Source organism: Manacus vitellinus, unplaced genomic scaffold (assembly GCF_001715985.3).
Source record: "Manacus vitellinus isolate BGI_N305 unplaced genomic scaffold, ASM171598v3 scaffold_0_pilon, whole genome shotgun sequence".
NCBI classification, from domain to species: Eukaryota; Metazoa; Chordata; class Aves; order Passeriformes; family Pipridae; genus Manacus; species Manacus vitellinus.
The window spans coordinates 6,861,217-6,882,981 of NW_021938789.1; the positions used below are offsets into that span (position 1 = coordinate 6,861,217).

A 21,765-nucleotide genomic window follows, 5' to 3' on the forward strand; every position below is an offset into this window, starting at 1 on the left:
AGACAGCTCTGTACTGGATGCAACCTGCTCCTGTAGCTGCAGCCCCATTTCCAGCACTGCATTATTTTGGCTGCCCAGCAGTAGGGAACCAGGTATGAGAATGGCTGGAATGCCTTGAACACCCTGAGCCTCCCCTGAGGGCTCTTACAGCAGCAGAGGCAAATAAAAACAAAAATTTAGCTCAATGAAAAACAACTCATTTTTACTTAATGTCTCTTGAATGCAGGCTGTCAGTGTCATACACTATGCACAGCTCAGAGGTGGAAAATGAAATTTGTGATGCTTCTCATTTCCAATGCACCTTCCTTCTTTACCTCCCACCCTCCCCATGCACTAGGATGCACCACACTCCAACTGCAGAAAGTCCTGTTGCACACAGCAACGTGCCTCAGGTTAAGCACATTTCCTAAACCCTCTGCTACTTCTCTTGTCATCAATTCTGTCAGTTTAGGCCTTGTCTAGACTAGAAAAATTTAGAAATACAATTCAGGAAAAATTAGCCCTTTTCCTAGTCCGTACAGAGCTGTGGGCTGCCAGGCCACACTCTGTCTTGCTCGGTAGGCAAGAGCTGCTCTTCCAGAGGAAACAAGCAGCTGGCTTGGTTGACTGGAACAGGTACAGATGGTAATGTTTTTATTAAAAAAAAAGAAAAAAAAATTGATCTAGTCTCAATTTTGCTTTGTCTATAGCCAGATTGATTTATTCAGAAAAGACTGTATGGATCTTGGCAAATGTATTTCAGCCTATATAATTTTTCATTTATTGAAGTGAATTTGTCACATTAAAGTGATCTTTTGTGATTAGTCTTGGGAATTCAGCCTTCCTTACACAATCATTCACTGCGCTTCTTTGTTGGAGACACTCACTGGTAAAAGGGTTGATTTAAAACCATCAGGATGCTCTCTTAATTTACTGTATGTGCAGCTAGTACTACTGTCTGTGACTAGGGTTGAGGATGAATTATGCTTACCACTGCCAGATTTTAACTTCTCCATTCTGAGAAGAATGTCAGCTTAAAAACTCCCTAACTTTTGAGGAGGATGGTCGAGAAAAATTGCTAATAATTGTTGCTTTGTTGTTTTTTTTTCAAGAAAGGTTTTTAATGCTCCTGTGCTCTGACAGCAGAAACAGTCTTTGCAAGGGAGCATGGCTTTTACCATTTCTGTGGAAATACAAAATAGACTGGCTGAGTTCTAGGCCTTTGAAAAATGTAGCTTGTGAAGTAAAATATGCCAACACTGAAATTTATTTTTCCATCTAAAAGTGGAAATAATAATTCTTTATTTCTGTTTTCTTTTATCTGTCATCCTCTACAAAATTGTGAGATCTTTGTGGGGTGGATTGTTTGGCAGGACAAGGTAGCAGAACTGTGTTAGTGTCATATGAAAAAAAATATTTCTTCCTTTAAAACAGCATACTGCAATGCAATAAAATCCCTTTTACAAAACAGGAGTTAAAAGTAATTCCCTCCCTTCATCCCCCCAAATTGCTACTTTAGCTATGTTATCATCCTGAAATGGTATAGAAATAACTGTTTTCCATAGGGAATAGTAAATATTTACACAACAAACTGCAATCTTTTGAATCAAAATGGAAAAGAATTTTCCATTATCTTCTGTGATATTTGACCATGCTCAGGAAGATTTTTCATTAAGCTTATTCACATAATTGATTAGATAAGAAACAAATGCACTGGCAGATAAGCATTTTCTATAGTTGGGCCAAGCATCTTAAGCTATTACATTAGATCTTTTATAGTATTAGCCAAGAGAATCAAAGATATAATAGCTTCTGAAGCAATTCTACTTCTATTTGGAAAAAAATACCATTGTTTGCAATTCAGCACTGTGGAGAACCATTAAACATTAGGCCTTTCCTTAGCCAAAACCGAGGCAAACTTTCATAATGTATTTGAGGGTGAGGTGAAACTTTCCCAAGAATGTTTTCAGCTGGTGTAGAACCAGGACAGCATTCCTGACCCGAGCCTTGTACACTCAAATTTTATCATGAAAAGTGCATTCAGAGGCACTGCAAACTTGAGACTTCTGTTAAATAACAACAAACCCAATCATTCTTACCCAACCCCTCAGTAACTCATATGCTGTAATTCCTAGTGACCACCAGTCTACTGGGTACGAGTATCCTGGACCTCCATCCATAAAAGCCTGGAACACTTCTGGAGCTAAAACAGTAAATCAAATCAAACAAAAAGCATTTAATTAAGGTTAGATTATGGATCATTAATATTCACAGCTGAAAAATTAATAAAGACTCAACTAACTGGAATTAAATACATTTATAAGCACAGCATTTTCGGGATGCAGTTTCAGTGCCTTGGTTTACTGATAGCAAGCAACCCTCACTGGCCAAGGTTTTTCAAAAGTTAGCAATTTCATATGTTAATTCTTACCTGGTCCATTTAAGTTTTAAGTTATGTGAATTAAAATAACTAATAGGAAGAGAATTCCTAATCTGAAGTGTGGCTTAGAACCTTTAGGATAACGTAAACATCATATGGGAAAAATATCTGCAAGCGGGATGATTCTTTGTGATTGATGGGGGTGTCGAGTATGGTAAAGCTCATCTTTATCCTACATTTGGATAAAACTAATCAGACAGTCTATAAAAATATTCAACATAGAAAAGTGGTAGTTAAATAGAAATCCTGACACTGATTTTATGCTGTGAGAAACTGTCATGACTGGAAGCAAACAAACTTTCAATAAAGTAAGGAATTCCATAAAAATATCTTTTGTGGGGAAAAAAAATCTTTTCAAAACAAGGATCCAGTTCACTAATTTTAGGAAAAAAACCCCATACTAGATAATGCCACTGTAGTTTCTTCAGAAAATCAGATGTAAATGAGAGAGGACATGAAATGAAATGAAAACTCAGTCATGCTTTTCTAATGATTTAACAGCAGAATCTCAGTACACTTTGTGAAAACAACTCTTTCACTGGAGATTTTGTAAACAACATTATTCCCAGCCATAACATCATGCTAGATTACAATTACCATGTGAGCCTCTTCTGGCCATGATGCCGAGTCTAATGTACCATATTACCACCTGATTACCGTGGCATCACTTTGTAATGTGCTTACTGCAGTGACTAATGTAGTCTGGTCACACTTACTTCTGACTGGCAGTTTGGGGGTTCACTATTTTTGGCATTTAGAGAAGCACCTTTAATGAACAGAAAGGCATTTTAGACGAGTGTTTGCAGTCCTTGCATTATGGATGGCAATGCAGTAATTTACAACTCCAGTCCTGACTTCAGAAAGTCTTCAAGAACCAAACATACTAGATGACTTCAGCATCCATTAGTTACTTATAGCAAAGCTCTAATCTGTAGAATAAAAAGCAGTGAATGAATGAAAGTGGTCTTATACTCTTTGACCAACAGGACCATCTCTAAAATGTTAGGTATGAGATCTGCAGGGACCTAAATAAAGATTTTTGCTGGAATATGTGCGTTTGGAGAAAAAATGACTTGTGGGTCTCTGGCAGAGGTAAACTTGTGCTATGATCCAGTCTGACATGAACTACCAATGCCACAGGAGCCATTACACTGAGTTATGTCTTCATGTGTGCTTCCACTCTTGTTTGCATGCTGCTGGTGTGTAGGCACATCTTGCAGGTGTGCAGACTATTGGATAGATGGGTGCTAAGAGGGTAAGCAGGATTTTTTTCTGTTACTTTAGTGGATCAATGCACCTCAATTGCACATCAGGCACCAAAGTTATATTTTGAATATCACTGTAGGGTCCTTGTAGTGAAAGTTTGCTTGATTTAGCCTCATTAGTTATGGGTTTTGCCCACTGTGCCTAGATGATGTATAATAACTCATTACAGAAAATAGCCTTTGTGGCATTTTTACTGAGCTATGAAGGTATAATATTGGTTTCACTCTTTCTTTTATAGCTTTAACATTGCAATAATGAGACAGATCACCGTCTGATTTCTGGGAGATAAAGGTGAAAGTACTTTATTGATGTAACCTATGACATTGCCAGAATGGTGCAGCTGTTTTGCTAATTTAGTGACTGAATTATTGACTTATATTTTATTTTCTTGTTCTAAAAGCTTCAAGGTCAACTCATCCTACATTAAGCAGATCAGCAGAAGATGTTCTCTTTTGTCCTGGAGTTTTGAAGCTGTTTTCTCACCTTAAAACAATGGCATTCTTAGGTCAGAATATGAGCAGTTAGGGTCCTGATTTTTAAAGCAGATAGTCCTTTTCCCCCTACTTTGGCAGTATTATTTTCAGTCCAGCTGGAATGCCTCTCTGCATTCCATCAGCTCCAATGAAGCAGTTGTAAACACTTGTTTCACAAGATGAGAGGGGGACTGACAGAAGGTGCAATGTGATTTACAATATCCTATGTACAGGTTTTTTTCTCAGGGTGAAACCTCAACTATACTGAAGCCAAAAGACTTTTTCCCAGTTTCACAAGGCTGTTAAACACCCATTTCACACTAAGCTTGTGCTTAATGTGTCTAAAAGTCTTTTTGAGCTGAAACATTAGGTGTAAATGAAGGACTCCAGGATGTATGGCAGACTTCTGGAGTTTGCCTGCTCATTCAGAAACAGAGCATGATTTTACAGAAAGACAGCAGGCCCTCCAAGTCATGGGGTCAGCCAAGTTCTGAAGAACTAGAGCTGTGAAATACACAGCACAACACTAGATTTTGCTGTAAAAAATAAGTATGTAAGGAGAACCAATTTGGAGTGCAAATTGGATAGGATAAAAGCAAATAAAAAATCTGAAAGGAAAGTTGAAATTCTGCATTGATTTTCTTTACCATTGTTATTTAAATAGACTATCTGTAATCTTTTAAAATTTGAATTTGATCCCAGGCTCAGCTTGGACAGCCATCCTGCAGCCTGCTCTGGGTAGGTTCTTCCAAAGCATGATCAGATTTGAGCTTGCCAGCTTGGAGCAAGGGCAACAGCTCTGCTGTATGAACCCCTTCTGCACACATTCTCTTGCCATAACAAATTCAGGATGAGAAGAATACTTCATCTTTTACCCCCACTCATCTACCTAGACGGAAGTATTCTGCCTTCAAGAGTTTTTGTGAACAAGAGTGAGAGAGTGCCTGCAAGAAAAAGTGTTTCAGATTTTTTCCTCAAGCAGTTTCTACAGAACAAAGGCTTTTCAGGAAAATAAATTAGTTTTAATAACAGGTTTGATCCTTCAGATTCTTTTGCCCAAGAGCTGTAGTTACTATAACATACAGTTAAAGGGAAGGCAGCAGATGTTTGCATGGCAGACACAAAACTTTTAAATAGCAAAATTAAATCAAAAGTAAATAAAAAGCAATAGCAAGAGTGAGTTCAAAGACAAGTGGAGAAGTGTTGCAATTGTTAGACCCCACGGGTATTCACAGCTCCCCATGGACTAACGTCTTTGATATGATGAACTGCCTTCCCAGAGCTGGCCGAAAAATGCCTCCAGCAGCAGGATCCTGGTCCAGCCTCACTGCTCACCCTGCTTTGAGCAGAGTTGGACTAAAGGCTCCTGAGGACCCAACTAACACAAATCATCCTACAATCCTGTGATCCTAAGAAAGCTCAAGCAATCACCTCCTCACAGCACATCTGAGTGGGATGACAGAGGCATCTAAGGCCAGGAGCCTCAATGGGATCTTTACAGCCTCTTCCCATTGGCAGTCACTGTGAACTACATGGGCTCTTCACCTCTGCTCAGACACCTGAAAAACCTGTCAGCCAAAGTACAGGGAATTAGAACTCAGAAGCAATGCAGTCATCTTGTTTGGGGTATTGCTTTTCATGTTTGGCAGAAGAGTGATCTGACACCTTTCATGCAACATATTGGTAACTACAAAGACAGAGGCTTTAAATATTAATGCCATTCCAAGCTGGAACATCTGTACTAATTTTAACAGAGCAAACAACAAAATCAGGAATGTCTTTGTCTTATATGATAATGGGTAAATGAAGAAATTTAACTTCAGCAACTAGCCTAGATAAAGTCCTTCCATTTCTTTTCTACATCTATATTTTTCTCTTAATAATATACTTTCATGATTTCATCATTTATCTGCTTTGTTTTCTTGAAAAATCACATAAATGAACCCACCCTTTTGCTGCACTGCATGCTTCAGTGCATTCCTTGCTAGTCCCTAATACATATTTCCAGTTAATTTTTTTCCAAACTTAATAAATTAAAATAAATACCCTTCAGAGGATTTTGTCTTTTGGTTCTTTTGCACTCGATCTTTCTAGTAATACTGTATCACTGCAGACTGTAGAAAGTAAATAACTGATTATTTCTCTGTAAAATAAAACCATACTGGAGAACAGCTCATAAAAACACTGAATGTGAAAGCAAATCTAGTGGGTCTGCATTCACCTCAGAAGAAATGGTTTACTGGGATATCCATACTCCTGTTCTGTAGGTTTGTGCAAGAGAAATTATGGACAAATCAATTCATATGTATAAATACCCCCTGTAATTGTCATAGCAGTTAGATGATCTACAGTGTGAATTAGATGATGCATCTCATATCGTATGCATATTTTCCTAAAGATCCGTAATAAAAATAAAGTAAAAAAATGGAAATTTTATGTAACTCATTAGTAATTATTAGCTTTATTTTTGCAAAGTTATCAATATCTAAAAATATAATTCATGAGCTTGAAATAAAAGGGAATATCAATATAAATACAAACCCAAATTTTCACTATTTTTTCCTATTGTAAAAGAGTATTTCATACAAAATGCTTTGAACAAGGGTTTCTGAAAATCTTCTGAGTATTCATAAGTGTCACTTAACTTCATAAATTGTAAGTGCTCTGGGTCTCTGAAATTCAGGCCATTTTTAATTTGTTGCCCAAAGGTGAGTTTGAAAATGCTGTTCATGTTAAAATGGTCAATTTGAGATCCATCACTTCGCGTGGTTGGCACAAAGAATAGCTGTTATTATTTCTGATGGAGCATACTGTTTAATCATAAAGATAATTCATCAGAATAAATCATAAAATGGGGAGCTTGGAGGCCTCTGATAGATATCCCAAATAGCATGAGGTGGCATTTCTCTTCTGATGAACTGATTGAAGTTTCACTTCCTTAGCAAGAAGATAATCAAAGAGTGCCCAGTGTACCTGCCAGCCACTGCCTGGAGTCTGCCAAGTGTTGATTAAGAAGCTTACAGAGCTATTGCTTACTTTGGGGAATTGCTGACTTACATAGGCTGCTTTGAAAGTCTGCAAAATTGGTGAGAGGGAAAGAAAAGTGAGATGAACACATTAGACCTTTCTTCGAGTGGCTTTTACTACATACTAACAAATCAGTATATTTAAGCAATAACTTGCAAGTGAATCTTGCAAGATGGATCAGTTGTAAGGAGTTGACTGTCCATGCAGAGCTAAATGTTCCAAATAAGAGCTGGTCATCAGTTCCTACAAAATGTCCTGTGCCAACGTTATCAATATGAGAAACTGTAAATAAAACAAAAAAATAAAACTACAGTGGTTTGGCCTCAGGTTTTTTTAGATGATCCAGTACAGGTGGATATGCCCAAAACATTTCTTAAGAATGAAACCCCTGACATTGTTCACTCAATTGTCTACCTACAGATTTCTGAAGTCTGTTTGCAGAGACCCTTCATGTCAGTAAGGGGAATCAGAAGTTTGTGGTTTACAGCAAGGGTTGCAAAGCAACACATTGCTGCAGTCATTGTAGCAAAATATATTTCAGTGACATGGGTTTTATTGTAATGCCTGAGATTTTATAGATTAGAAAATAGATTCCAATGTGACATTAACTGAGATTCAGCATAATACCATGCTGCCAGGTATCATTTTCCTTCCACATATTAGTCCCTGATCGTGGGAAAAAATTATATATATATATATATGTATAAATTGATATATACACATACAATGCACACAATATAAGCAATATTTTGATTGACTAGCACAGGATAAGTTGTTGAAAGCTAAGACCTTTCCAAATTTTAAATGTGTGAATGACTTGATGTATATAACACATTCATAATTTCACCTTGCTGAATCAGGTTTAAGGGATGACAGATTGAGCTGAATAAAAAATGAACTTGATTTTTGGAATAATATTCCAAGAACCTTGAAATGAGATGGTTCAGTGAAACATTAATTGCTTTCTTAGCACCGTGATGAGAAAATATTAATTTTCACTTTCCTCTGAGAAGTAAATTCAGGGGTCAGTAACTTTTCTAGGTCATGGTTTAAATAGAAAACAGAAATCAAGCTGCAGTAGTGACAAGTGATCTTCTATCCAGAGTAGAAGCTGTTTTAAGAGCTAAATGGAAGAAAACAACTTCCTTCTCCCTGAATATAAACATGGATTTCGTAAACTATCAATTTACCTCCTAGTGTTTACTTTCTCATGTGCTAAAAGGGTCTAAATTATAATGGTGAGCTTTCTGACTCAGAGGTTTAGGTTAGCCAGCTGCTAACTTCTATTGTATAAGGCAAAGTGCTACTTAAAGCCTGGCCATGCTGGGATGATTTTCTAGTCTGAGGTCTAGGTTTGTTATAGGTGCATAACTGATTTTGGACCATTATTCGCATAATACACCTCAATAGTTTTAATACTCGTATTTAATGCAATTATTCAATCAAAGTAAATAATTTAGATACCATTACCTGAAAACAGACGTGGCATTTAGAATGCCTTATTAGTTTGCCATATGGCCATATAACCTCTCCTGCCCTGACTCAGATTGCTGTCCTCATACAACCCTCTGCATTACTCAACCACTGAACAGAACTCACTTACTGCCCTTGCACAGAGAAGCCCTTAGTGGCTGAACATCTGGATCAGCCTCAGAGAAACAACCTCAGGTTTCTAACCCCATTGAAAGAAAGCCCAGCAGCAATGAGGGTGCCATGGTCTCCTACTATTGAATATGAAATTATAAAGAAGTACTTTCCTTACTCCATCCAAAAGCTCACAGTGGCTGCAGGGTAAGTTTTTCTAGAAATTTGTAGAAGGGATTTTGTCCAAAAATATTCATGTGCTGTTTAGAAGATTGGCCTGCTGTATGGACAGCAGCTGTTCTGCCCCAGTACTGAAATTAAATGTCTGGATAATTGGGAATTCATAGGACAGACTGTGTACCTGACACAGTAGAAGGGCCCTGGGATTAGAACATGGTGCTCATAATGCCAAGGTCACAGGTTCAATCCCTGTACAGGCCATTCACTGAGGAGCTGGATTCACTGATCCTTGTGGGTCCCTTCCAATGCAGAATATTCTGTGACTCTGTAACCATTACATACTCCTGCCTCACATACTCCTACGAGGTTAGCAAATATCTTTGCACGAGTTTATACCAGCAAAAACCTGTGGCAGTTGTGTGGCATGGCCAAAGAGTAGGAGTTATCCAGGGGGTAGAAGGGCCCTGCTGGGCTGCCAGAAATTCCCACTTGTTGACCCGTTTGTCATCTCCTCTGGACATCTGCTCCCCTTCAGATCTGCCTGCAGAGCTCCACAACAGATCAGTCTCTTTCAGGTAGATAATAAATAAATAAACAAATAAAAATAATAAATAAAAACTCATAAACAAAAAATTAATTTATAAGAAGCCCAAACCAAAACTATTACTTGAACTCAGAGTGGAGTTTTTGTTGACTGAAATAGTCAAAGAAATTATTATATTAGTAGTTTTGCTGGAAGATCTGAAAGCATGGTAGCAGGTCAGAGGGCACAAAGAGGTGAAGAGCAGCTGGAGGTAATAACTTTTTTCCTCGTCTCCTGAGGTTTCTCAGCTGCTTATGGTTCTACTCATTAATGTCAGAGTGGAACAAAAATCTGAATGCCTGCTTGCAGTCCTTAATGCCCTCAGCTACATTGCTCCTAGCATAAGCTGAAAACCCCATCAGTATGGTATTTGTTTCAGCGCCTCGGAGTCTCACACTGCCACCCTTGGTTCCTACTTACCAGAACAAAAGCCTCCTGACTCATGCTGGCATTGTGATATTTCCCCAGGATCAAAAGGGCAGGTAGCAAAATCACCAGAGAAAGCCTGCAGCCAGACAGTCAAATCCTCCATAGGAAAAGGGTGGGATTTTTAAAAACCTAAACACTGCCTTAACTTCAGTCAAATGAGCTACAAAACGCTATTTCATTTCAGAGCACTGTTTAGTGTGACTGCAAAAAAGACCCAACTTGAAAGTTATTCATGATATATTTTAACTATCTTAGGAACAAATGTAGCCCTACAGGATGGTTTTTTTTACCTGTAAGGTTGATATCAGGACATCCACTAGCTTTCTTCTGAGTCCAATAGTACTCCTACACAGTATTAATTAATAAATATGGATGACTCATACATTTTGGAAGTTCAGTGGACCACTGTAAATCCACAATCCTCTGGTAATCTCAGGCACACAGTCATTCTTCATCATGACAGCAACCTATGAAAGTAGCTGTGAAAAGCTGAGATAACAAGCCTGTAGGATAGGAAAGAGGTAGGTGCAACTTTTCGCATAATTTATGGCTGATTTTATTGGCTTTGGATTTTTGTCAGGTGTGTTTGTATCATAAAATGTATTTTGTTGGTTTGATTTGAAGTAGAGTCAAGTCACAGTGCATTATTTGGGTAACTTCAGTCTCTGCTAAGGAAAACATCAAAACCTCTACCTAGCCCCCCAAGCCCTCCTACTACTAGAAACAGAAAAAAAACCCCAAACCAACAAGCAAGCAAACAAACAAACCCCCCCCGCCCCCAAAACCCAAACAAACCCTAAACCTCTGAATGGAAAGTTTTTAGCAATGCTCACAAATACTACACAGATGTATGGAAACTGATCATGGCAAAACATTTCAGTAAGGATAAAGCACGTGCTACAGAACTCAAATACACACAAATTATGCTGAAGTGAGGAATAAACCAAAAGTGATACCTGTCATGTTTTCTAGATCTGTTTTAATATTTAACTTTTGGTTTTGTAACTGAGCACCCTGATGCAGGATAGAGGGCCATCACTGCAGATGAGTGTCCAGCACAGAGCATGTTCTTTGAGACACAAATGTATTTCTTGCAGCCTTTTTTATAAGGGAGCAATTTAAGAAATGTCTCTTTTTCTTTTTTTCCCCCTCATAAAGATGGAACCATGCTGAAAGTGGCAAAGACTTACATAGGTGCTTCTGCTCAGGCAAATGCACCCTTCCCTTACACACGGGAGGCCTAAGCAATAGCCTTTTGCAGGAAGAAAGAGCCACAGCTGAACACCCCAGGCACAGGCTGCAGCCAAGGACCACGTCTTGCCCTGCACTGGCTTTCCTGGTCCAAACCTCATGGGGAGTGGAGGGGGTCCTCCACAGGTGCTTGTGCTCACTTGTTGGCAGCAGCTGTGCCTGACAAAAGCCAGCCTGGTCTCAAAGGACATTTGGCATTGCTTGCCAGTGTAGGATGACAGCCTGAAACCTTAGGAGTTTTCAAAGAGCTATTCCTCCAATAAAACCTTAATCACAGGTGTTACAGAGGGTTTGAGCAGTGGATTTGTAATGGTAAAATCAGGCGTGGGTGACACACAGTTTTCCCAAAACAGCTGAAGGCACACATTGTCTTCCACAGCCACAGGCACCTAAACAGTACAAGGACTCCCAAACTCTAAGAAGTTGATTTCACTTCAGCATTTCAGGTCAATGGCTTTGAAAAGAAAATCTGCAGAAGCAGCAGGAAGTATCTTTCCTCACCAGGCTGTTGGTCTTGTTCCTTTTACATACACTGCTGTCCATGTCTTTGTTGCCTATCTGTGGCAGGTATTTCACTTGTCTGAATGAATTGGCTGGGAAGGGGAAATACAGAGAAATTGCCAGCGTTTCTGGAGAAACATTCAGGTTCAGGTACATTGCATTCTGCATAACCATTTAATAAGTAGGGAAATAGGCAGGGAATATTTCAGGCTGAGAAAGACTTAGGGGCAAAAAGGCTAATGTGAAGTGGGATTAACAAAAGGCTTCAGGAGATGACTCACACCATGCTTAGCATTACAAGATAGGCATCTTAATCAGAACAGCCAGGGCATTTTTACAACACAATATCAATTTGCTGCGTTTTTTTCTTGAATACCAGTTTTATGCAGTCATGCTGCATGTGAGCAAATCGCTCCCTAGCAATTTCTCAGCCTATTTCAATCAGATTTCAAAGAAGAATGGAGGCTTTAGAGATAACAATTTTCTGTTTATTTCCTTAAATTGGCCATAGGAACAAGTGAGAAATCCTATAAGTACCTCTGCTAAGGCAAAAGCTGGTGAGTGCCCTCATATCTGACTAAATATAACAGGATCCGCATGGGAGTAAGCCTTTATAAACTTTCAAGAGGGGGAAAAAGCTTTCATCACATCTCATACTGTCATCATTGTAAAAACCAGCATAGCATAAGACATGTCTTACAGAAAACACTAAATTTCCTTGGTTCTGGTACTCAGCAAGTACCTTGCTTGAAGGTGACTTCATCTTTTTACACTAAGGTTAAAGTGTGGTTTGAATTCCTAGTAATGAACCTGGTAATGAAAGCTTACCACCAACCAAAATTCTGGTTTTTTCCATTTCTCTCACAGTCTAAATGGCTAAGGAAAAGCCACATGGAAAGCCTTTGATACAGTCTTAAAACCAGAAATCAGTGCAACTGAAAAGTCTTTGTAGTACTTCACTGAAGTTATAATTCTACACAAAAAAAAAAGCTGGAAACTAAAAGAGGAAAGTAGCACCAATGAATGTCTGGCCATATCTGTCAAACTCTTAATATTTAGTTTGTTGAAGCTTTGATATCCAGACTGTGCCACAGAGTATCCTCACCTATCACTTTTCATCAAAACAGAGGATTTTTGCAGCTCTAAAAGCTTTTCTGCCTTCTTACAGCTCCAGATAAATGCAAGGATGACTCTTCTGACTCTTTCTGAGTGGTGAAGACTGTACTTATGGCTTTTGCAGTATCTTTGCATTTCCAAGAGGTGAGGAAGGCACACTGGAGAAAAAGTAAGCTGGTGGATGGTGCCATAGCCTCTTCATAAAGGGAAGGAGAGCATTTTTCTTGTACTGTTTCTTCTTGTGAGGAGACCTGATGTGTGGGGAGGAGGGTTCAGAGGCAGAACAGCCACATGAGCTAAGGTGAACCAAGACCAGATTCATTAGTGTGCAAAAGTGAAATCTTTTCCCCATCTCCCATCTTTCCCTTGACCTCTTTATGCTCTGTATTACATAACTGTGCAGTGCTGCTCATCTCATCTAAGCAGAGTCACTCAACTAGACACTCAGCTAAAGCTAACCTGTACAAATTGCTGAGAAAAGTTTAATCTAAATCCTCATCCCTCTGCATAATTTAAATACTTGAATCAGGACTACATGAAATGTTTTCTGGTCTGTTTTGAGAGATTTCTAAGCTTATACATTTATCAACTACAAACACAGAGATTGGTGCACTGGTCCTGAGCCCAGTGTGGCCACACACAGGTTATTGTGTCCTGTTTACTGCCTAGACAGGACTGCTGTGCACAAGCTGCTCAGGGCAATAGACTTAGCTCCTGCTGGCTGTTGATTTGTAACAAAAAACAAATCGTATCTGAAAAAACAGCTCTGATCCAGTGCCTGGGACTGCTCTGTCACAGTCTCACAGCTGGTGTGGAGGCACCCTGCAGATGCCTGCCTGCTTCATGTGCAGGATGGTGGAGTGCTCCTTTTGCTGGGAAAAACATCAGTGTCAATTCCTATTTCTTGGGCACATGCTTTTACTCCTGTGCTAATAATCAGAACTGTGGTAATGCACTGGCCTTCAGTTCCCCCAAATTACATTTTCATAACTTGATAATTTACCAGTATTTCACCACTGCATGAGTGTTAGGTGTTCTCTGAGGATGTCTGCTAGAAAAAGGCTCTTGGAGGCAACACCTCTGTCTTAATATATCATTTTCTGAATCCCAATATATTTAGTCTTAGGCTAGTCATCTGCTCAGGCAATGACAATTCCATATACAGAAAGAATTAAAACATCAGATGTGTAGGAAGCCATAAATAGGACAAAACACACATAGACTTAGTCAAGGAAGCTAGCCTAACTTTGGTTGGACAAATGACCTTCAGGAGACGCCTTCTATCCTTCAGCTCAGGGGAAGTTTGAATTATTAATTTAGCCAAGATGCTTAACCTTTAGACACATGAGGTGAACTGAATTTTACTCTCCTAGCTTTCAATCAATCATGCATTTTAAATATATAATTAAAAAGTATCAAATGGTCTAAAAGCCAGAAGGCAAGAACTTACAGAGAACTCTAATTTTAAACAGACACATTTTTGAGGAACTCAGAATAGCAAAGCAATTAAGTATGTGCCTAAATACTTTTAAACTGACATTATGTGTTCCCTAGTAGGTCATAGCCACAATGGTGCAAATCAATCATATATTCTTTTCTCAAGCTATGAGGATTTACAGGAAGTAATGCAGCTGAAATTTTCATTAATTTGCTTCACAAACCCAAACAGAACCTGACCAGAAGCAGTGTAGAGATCAGACTCCTGCTTAAAACAGCATCCAAACAGCATCCTCCCTCTCCTGTGTTTTCCACTGCTAAAACACATATACTTTAAAAAAAAAAAAAGAAATTGATCACAACCACTGTATGCTTTTACAATTTAAAATCTTTTTAATATGCTATTAGTCAACCTTAATGTGTGACTTTTCTTACATTTTTTTAATGGTTTTGAAAACTTACCCATATAGGGTTTTGTGCCAGCCATAGAAGAAGCTTTTTCTGAGCCTTTCACTATGGTTGCTATGTTAAAGTCAGTGATATGAACATGTCCTGCAATTACACAAAGTAGAAACAAAAGTTAAAATAGCACTTCATACAAATATTCCTCTCTTTATTTAACATTTAAGTGATAATGGAAAGAAAATTAATTGGAAAGATTCATAGCATTAATGAAAACTTATTATTGAATGTTACTCATAACTAGAAAAATCAAGTTGGAAGCAAAGTGATGGAATACTCTTCCTGTGTGGTTAAACCTGCTACCTGCTTGCAGTATTGAACTGGTTTTGCTGATCACGCCTGACTCTTTTCCTGACATGAAGAAACTTGAGAAATGGGCCGATGAAAATCTCATGAAGTTCAGCAAATCTAAGTACAAAGTGCTGCACCTGGGTCAGGACAATCTCAGACATGAGTACTGGGAGATGAACTCATTGAGAGCTGCCCTACTGAGGAGGACTTGGGGGTTCTTGGGAATGAAAAGCTGGACATAAGCCAACAGTGCGGGCTTGCAATCCAGAAAGCCAATTGTATCCTGGTCCGTGTCAGGAGCAGCGTGGCCAGCAGGCTGAGGTGATTCCCTGCCTCTATTCTGCCCTCATGAGACCCCACCTGGAGTCATGTCTGCAGATCTGGGGTCCTCAGCACAAGAAAGATGTGGACCAGTTGGAGAGGCCCAGAGGAGGCCATGAAGATGATCTGAGGACTGGAGCACCTCTCCTATGCAGACAGGCTGGGAAAGGTGGGGTTGTTCAGCCTGAAGAAAAGAAGTCTCCAGGGAGACCTTATAGCAGCCTTCCAGTACCTTAAGGGGATTTATAAAAAGGAAGGAGAGGGACTTTTTACTTGGAGATAGTGATAGGACAAGACGAAATGGTTTTAAAATGGTTTGAAAGAGGGTAGGTTTAGATTAGATGTTAGGAAAAAATTCTTTGTCAGAGGGTGGTAAAGCACTGTAACAAGTTGCCCATAGAGGTTGCAGATGCCCCGTTCCTGGCAGTGTTCGAGGCCAGGTTGGATGGGATTCTGAACAACCTGGTTTAGTGGAAGGTGTTCCTGCCCATGGCAGGGGGGTTGGAACCAGATGATCCTTGAGATCCTTCCAACCTTAACCATTCTATTATTCTATGATTCCATGTTTTCTCTGAGCAGTAAGTAGAATGCAGAAGCAGCATGTGAAGCTATGTGTGAAATTTATCTCTCCTTATCTCCAGCTACAGCCACCTCTCATAATGTCAGGTGCTCATGACACTCTCTACTGTCTCATCCACTACAGGTTACCATCAGCTCGTTTTTTTCTGAGTCTCCTCAGGGCAAAGAGGAAGATAAGTAGAAAAATGATATTTTTATCATACAATAACTATAAAATTAGATCTACAGTAACAGAACAGTGTGTATGTAACAGGAGCAGCTCCCAAACGATCATTCATTTGACGGCAGGTTGAAAGATGAATGATAAGTGACAGGAGTCAGCCTGGGGACGTGCTGCCTGACCAGCCAAACAGCTGATTTAAACTGAATTCATCAGGCTGGATGGCCCCAACCTTCTGTCATTACTTTTTTCCTTGGGGTAGCTTCTGATAAGTGTAGATTAAATTGCTCCACCACAGTGAAGCAGTAGTTATTAATCCTGGCTTGCCAGGTAAATTGAATCTAAATCCAACTTGAAAAAATTAAAATTAAAATTAAAACCAGACTTTTAATTTGACAAGTCTTTTGTTAGGTTTTGCATCTCTGCTGTAGGACCAGTCTTATATTGTTGAGGGATGTAGATATTATGCTCTCTGTGATTATATCTGGCAATGCCATTGTGGAGGACAGAGTACAGGGAAAGGCACTCCCTTTCCCAGCTTAGCACTGCACTCAGATCAGGATTAATACATCATGTGTTGGACTAGACTCTTGAGTGACAAAGTCATGTGATTTTTTTTTTTTAATCAAGTCTCAACCTCATTCAACCCACAGAATGAATCAGAGTTTGGGCATGATGCTGCTATTAAGTGAGGGAGGTTGTTATTATGTTTGCTGCCAAAGATGAAAAGACTGTAACAAATGACTGATGTTGGATTTTACAGTGATGCCTGATGAAGGAAGAGCTGTATCTACAAATGTTATGCTGCTCCAACAGTCTAACCTAGATCCTGCTCAAAGTCCACAGGAAATGTATCTGCCAGCCTATGACGACTCTGCAGCTACACATGTGTGAACTGAATGTCTCAGAGGACCCTAGTTTGGCCAGATCTGAGTTAGTTTTGAAGGGGAAAAGGAAGAATGCACTTCCTACTGCTAAACTTAAAGCTCTTTCCCCAAACGGGAGATATAGTAAAAGTGTTCGATGAAATGGTTTGCATGCTTTCTGTACTTTTCTCAAGAAACCTACTTAGATTTTATTGACACATTCTTCTTAAAATGCCCAGCTCAGGAAGACATCTACAGGGCAGACAAAAGCTGTGAGCAGATGAAAGCCATCCCTTTATAAGGAGCAGGAGGTGTTAAGCTGTCATAACACGAATTAACGTTCACAGCCCAGCCTGACATCACAATTCCAAGATGGTATTCCATCTTCCTGGTGGCTGAAGTGTAGCATATTTGCAGTTCATTTCTGCCATCATAAAACACTATGGCAGAAGGCTTCTTTGAAATGGTACCTGAACCAGATATAGCCTCCTCATTGCAGTAGTGTAAAGCAATTTCGTGTACACTGTAGAATGAAATGTTGCAAGGATCTCTGGACACTAATACTTTCCGTTTTTTTGACAGATAAATAAAAGTTCTGTCACTTATATGACAGCACTGTAAGTGATGCTCCCTATTAGACTACCAGCATGATTACCCATTGCAAAACATCCATTCAGACCAATTCATATTTGCAATCAAAATTGCCTCTCCTGCAGTGCATTGTTTTCTCTCCCTTTTATTAGTGTCCTTTTCATTTAACAAAACCAAAATAGCACACGTAAATTGTTGAATGCACTGGTTGATTTTTTTTTTTTTTTTGTTAAAAATGCCTTTCTACAAGCTAAGGGATGGATTGGGAAGCATAGCTCCTATGCATCCTGCTGCCAATACAGCAACAACAGGCAGCTCCTCTACATGCAGTAGGGCACAGTGGAGCCATGTCTATACTGCTGGAAAAACTCCACCTTTGCTCTTCCCCTCCACACGGCCACTCCATGGCCCACTGCCTTTCTGCAGGCAGCCCTTGCCTAGTGCTAAAAGGGCTGCTAATTGACGCTGGAGGGAAAAGAAGGTCTCTGCAGGCAGGTGAATGGCTGTGCTGCTGCAGAGACCGCACACAACGCCTGGTGGGAGCTGGGGGCATGGGGAGGGGCTGAGTCTGGGACAGGCCAGAGAAGGGGCGTGAATGCCCTGTGCCTGTGAGCAGTGGAGGAGGGCTGGAGGGTGTCGAGGCAGAGTTCTGAAGGTTTTCAAGTCTTCTAAGCCTAAGGATTTGTTTGTTTGGGGTTTTTTTGTTTTATTTTTTTTGTTTGTTTGTTTTTGTGGGGTGTGGGTTTGGGCTTTTTTTGGCATTTTTAAATGTTTTTTATTCCTGGTGTGAATATTCCAAGAAACAGTTAGACCCCAATTCTCTATAGGAGTCTTTCTTATCAGCCTCTAAGACCTGTTTTTACTGCAACTGTTGTGCATAGGAAAAGGGAAGGTTGCTATTGCTGCAGAAAATATTCTGGGACACCTCATACTGCTTCCAAACTTTCTGTTCCTGGGGACTTTTTTCCATCTGAGCTTCACACCTTGTACTTGATCTCCCTTTCTGGATATGATTGTGAACAAGTAAATGTCAAAACCAAGTCTATACCCTGATACAATATTGAAGCAGAATGTCAGTGCCACTTGGATTTAGCTCTTACAGACTGTGAAGGCTTCCAATAAGGCTTTACCGGGGTAAGTTAATACCTGCAGTACAGTGTATGACTTTGGAAAGCTTTATGCCATGTGACTTTTATGCCTCGCTTTTTCACATGGTCTGAAATCATGGTATCTGAGGTAAACAACAAATGATCATTGTTTGGACTATTATTTAATTTTTGAGCAAATCTTAATGACTATTACAACAAGTCCTGAAAGGTGTCTGGGGTTGGCTGACTAACATTTAGCAGAGGAAAATGTACATGATTTCAAACCTCATTGAATTTCTCCGAGTCTGTAACCAAAGGGGTGAATTTGAGGGCAGAGAGAAGAAATATTATATTGGAGTTAATGTCACCAACTCAGCATGCATTAGAGCTGATCAGAAATCTCAGCACAGTAATATTTTGGAGCAAATTCAATCTGATTTGCCCTCAGAAGGTCAAACCCTATGAACAATTTAAAAAGCATCTCTGGGTTCATCTGTACTATGTATGAGAGCATAAGCTCACACACACACCTGAACTTGGCATGGCTTGGCAGTCTTCCACATTTCATCAGGGAGATTGGTACAACCTCAGTGCGTGGCTATAGATGGGTTCAGCAAGGCCATGCATTTCAAAAGGTTAGGCTGCTAAATGGCCACGTAGGCATGTAAAAGTTTCAGATATATTTTCAAAGTCCAGATAGCTTCAGGTGGATGAGTTATGCTGGAAACCTTCATCTTGCTGATCAAGATCAGAGGATTAAATGAGATACAGTCCCTGAAAATTGCCTATGGGTAGGATAAGGACCAGCCCTAGTGCAGACACACCGGTACATCTTTAGTGGAGATGTCTCTTAGATATCAGTATACAGTAATAATGCTGCCAGTTCTGGTATTCAGAATTTAATATTGGAGCTCAAATTATTAATTTTTGGGTGGGTTTCTTTCATGCCATTTTTCTTCTAAGGTCAAGATTGCTCATTGGCTACATCTTTTGATTTTGCTGTTAGTTTTCAAATGAGAGCTGAGATGTAATCAATGAAATAGAGTTTTAAGGAAAAATTTGATGATCACAAAATAATATAATAATTTATAATAAGTTACTATGAATTCCAGATTCAATTAGCCTTGCTCACTCATAATGAAATTATTTTACTGAATAAAATCACCACTATCTGATGCAAAAATCCAATCTACAAAAACCCCAAAACCTAAAATGTAAACCTATAAAATGTAAATCTACAAAAACCCCAAAACCTATATAATGTAAATAGTCCTGTTAAGTCTGAAAGTGCAATATTATGTGATTTCAATATGGAGAGCCATCAGGAAACAGTTTCAAGACTAGAATTAGTAATCATTCCGTGAAATTAGCAGATAGGGCCTTCAAAATTAATAAACACATAGTGAGTCTTCACATAATCTGTTTTCAAGCTAAGAACCCTTACACAGGATGTTAAGGATGCTAAAAGTTCTCTTCACTCAAGGAAACACCAGAAAAGATCTTGGAAAAGGGCAATGAAAGTTATTAAATATTTGGAAACCATAACCAGCTCAGGAAATGCCTCAGTAACAAAAAGATGGAAGCTGGGTGAGCACCTGGGGAAAGTACCACCAAAACTAGACTCTTTTTATATCTTACTCTGTCATGCATTTCTTGGAGACTCTTGGAGACAAGAAGCTCAATTAGATGGGTCTTTGATCCACTGTGGTTGCTCTTCTGCTCTGAAACTGAAAGACTGCATGTCTGTAACACTGTGGCAAGTGAGAGGGGCAAAACTTCTTCCTGATGAGACATTAAACAAGCTGAGGCTCTTCTGCTGACAGGAGAGTGTGGAAGGATTTTTTGAATATCTTGAATATTGTGATTCTAAGTTATTATTCATCAAATCCTGCAATTCTAGAAGTGGAACTTTTTCCTTTTTTTTTTTTTTTTTGCAAGAAGAGCATTTTAAAACACACTAAAGAAAACACTTTCCCTTCATGAAGGAGGGTGAACTTCTACAGTTTGTTGCTCCAGGAGCTTGTAGAGGCCAATATCAGCCACAGCTTCAAAGCGGCACTAAACGAACTCATTAACAGAGATGGTCTAATATCCTCCTACAAAAATTGTGGGTGATAGGAAACACTGAAGCATTTGACAGCCAAGTGGCAAAAGGCATGTTCCATGAATAGTACCTCCTCTTGCCACCAGTTGTGACAAAATGCTGGCCAAGGTCTTGGATCTGACCCAGCAGGGAGTTCTTCCTCAGTAAACCAAGCAGGGATCTTGCTGCATCTTATGAAATGACATCCTGGAAAATTGACTGAGAGGAAATCAAACCCTTGCAGATTTCCTGTTAACAGACTGTAATAATCGTGTGGTCTCTCTGTACAATGCAAAGCCTGAATGAAAAAGTAGAGCCCTGCAATTTCTGCAGAACAACCAGAAATGTTAATTTAAATGGTGCTACCAAATAGCTATAAAAAAAATGTTATCATCTCTGAAAAAAGCCAATGTACTAATCTGTTTGCCACTGCTTGTTTTCTGCATTTAGGAAATTCTACATCCATTTAGACATCATGGTTAATTGATCATGGAAAGTTTTAAAGACATCTTTAATTTCTTTGATATTTCACCAAAAAAATACAACATGGACCAGACTTGTCAGATTCCAGTTCCAAATGCTGTCATTTCAGTTATATGGTTCTAAACCATTAAAATGAAAGGAATAGCAGAGGAAGCAGAATACTGTCTTTAGGAGAATTACATAATGCTTTTCTCTGTACAATACAGTAGTAGTAGCTGTCCTGAAACACTAGGTAGTTCCTTCAGCTGAGACTGGAATAGTTCTGTTTCAGATGTATGTTAGCAGAACAGGGCACTGCTACCAAATTTAAAGATTAGTGTTAGTCATAAGAGGAAGAGCTTTCTGGGAAAGCTGAGAAGGAAATGTAACAGAAGAGCTTTATGGACAGCATTCATTTCCTTAGAGAGGTCTGATTCCAGTCCAGAGAGTGAACCCTGAAACCATCCCTACTTTCTCTCCTCAGAGGTGGGATGGGGAATCTTTCCAGGAGATTGTGCAATCATCCTCTGACAGAGGCTGAACACTTTTTTAAGCAGCTGATTATCCCATTCTCATGTAGCATTATGCTATTCATG

General features: G+C 39.3%; 1 protein-coding gene across 1 annotated transcript in view; it reads right to left on the reverse strand.

Annotated features, from left to right (window-relative positions):
- Positions 1-21,765, reverse strand: part of STK32B (serine/threonine kinase 32B) — a 175,221-nt gene that overhangs the window by 31,397 nt on the left and 122,059 nt on the right. Inside the window, exons 6-7 of the mRNA XM_008920905.3 lie at positions 14,729-14,818; positions 2,079-2,182 (exon numbers count right to left, since the gene is read on the reverse strand). Of these exons, the coding sequence (XP_008919153.3) occupies positions 2,079-2,182; positions 14,729-14,818 (194 nt within the window). The remainder of the gene's footprint in view (positions 1-2,078; positions 2,183-14,728; positions 14,819-21,765) is intronic.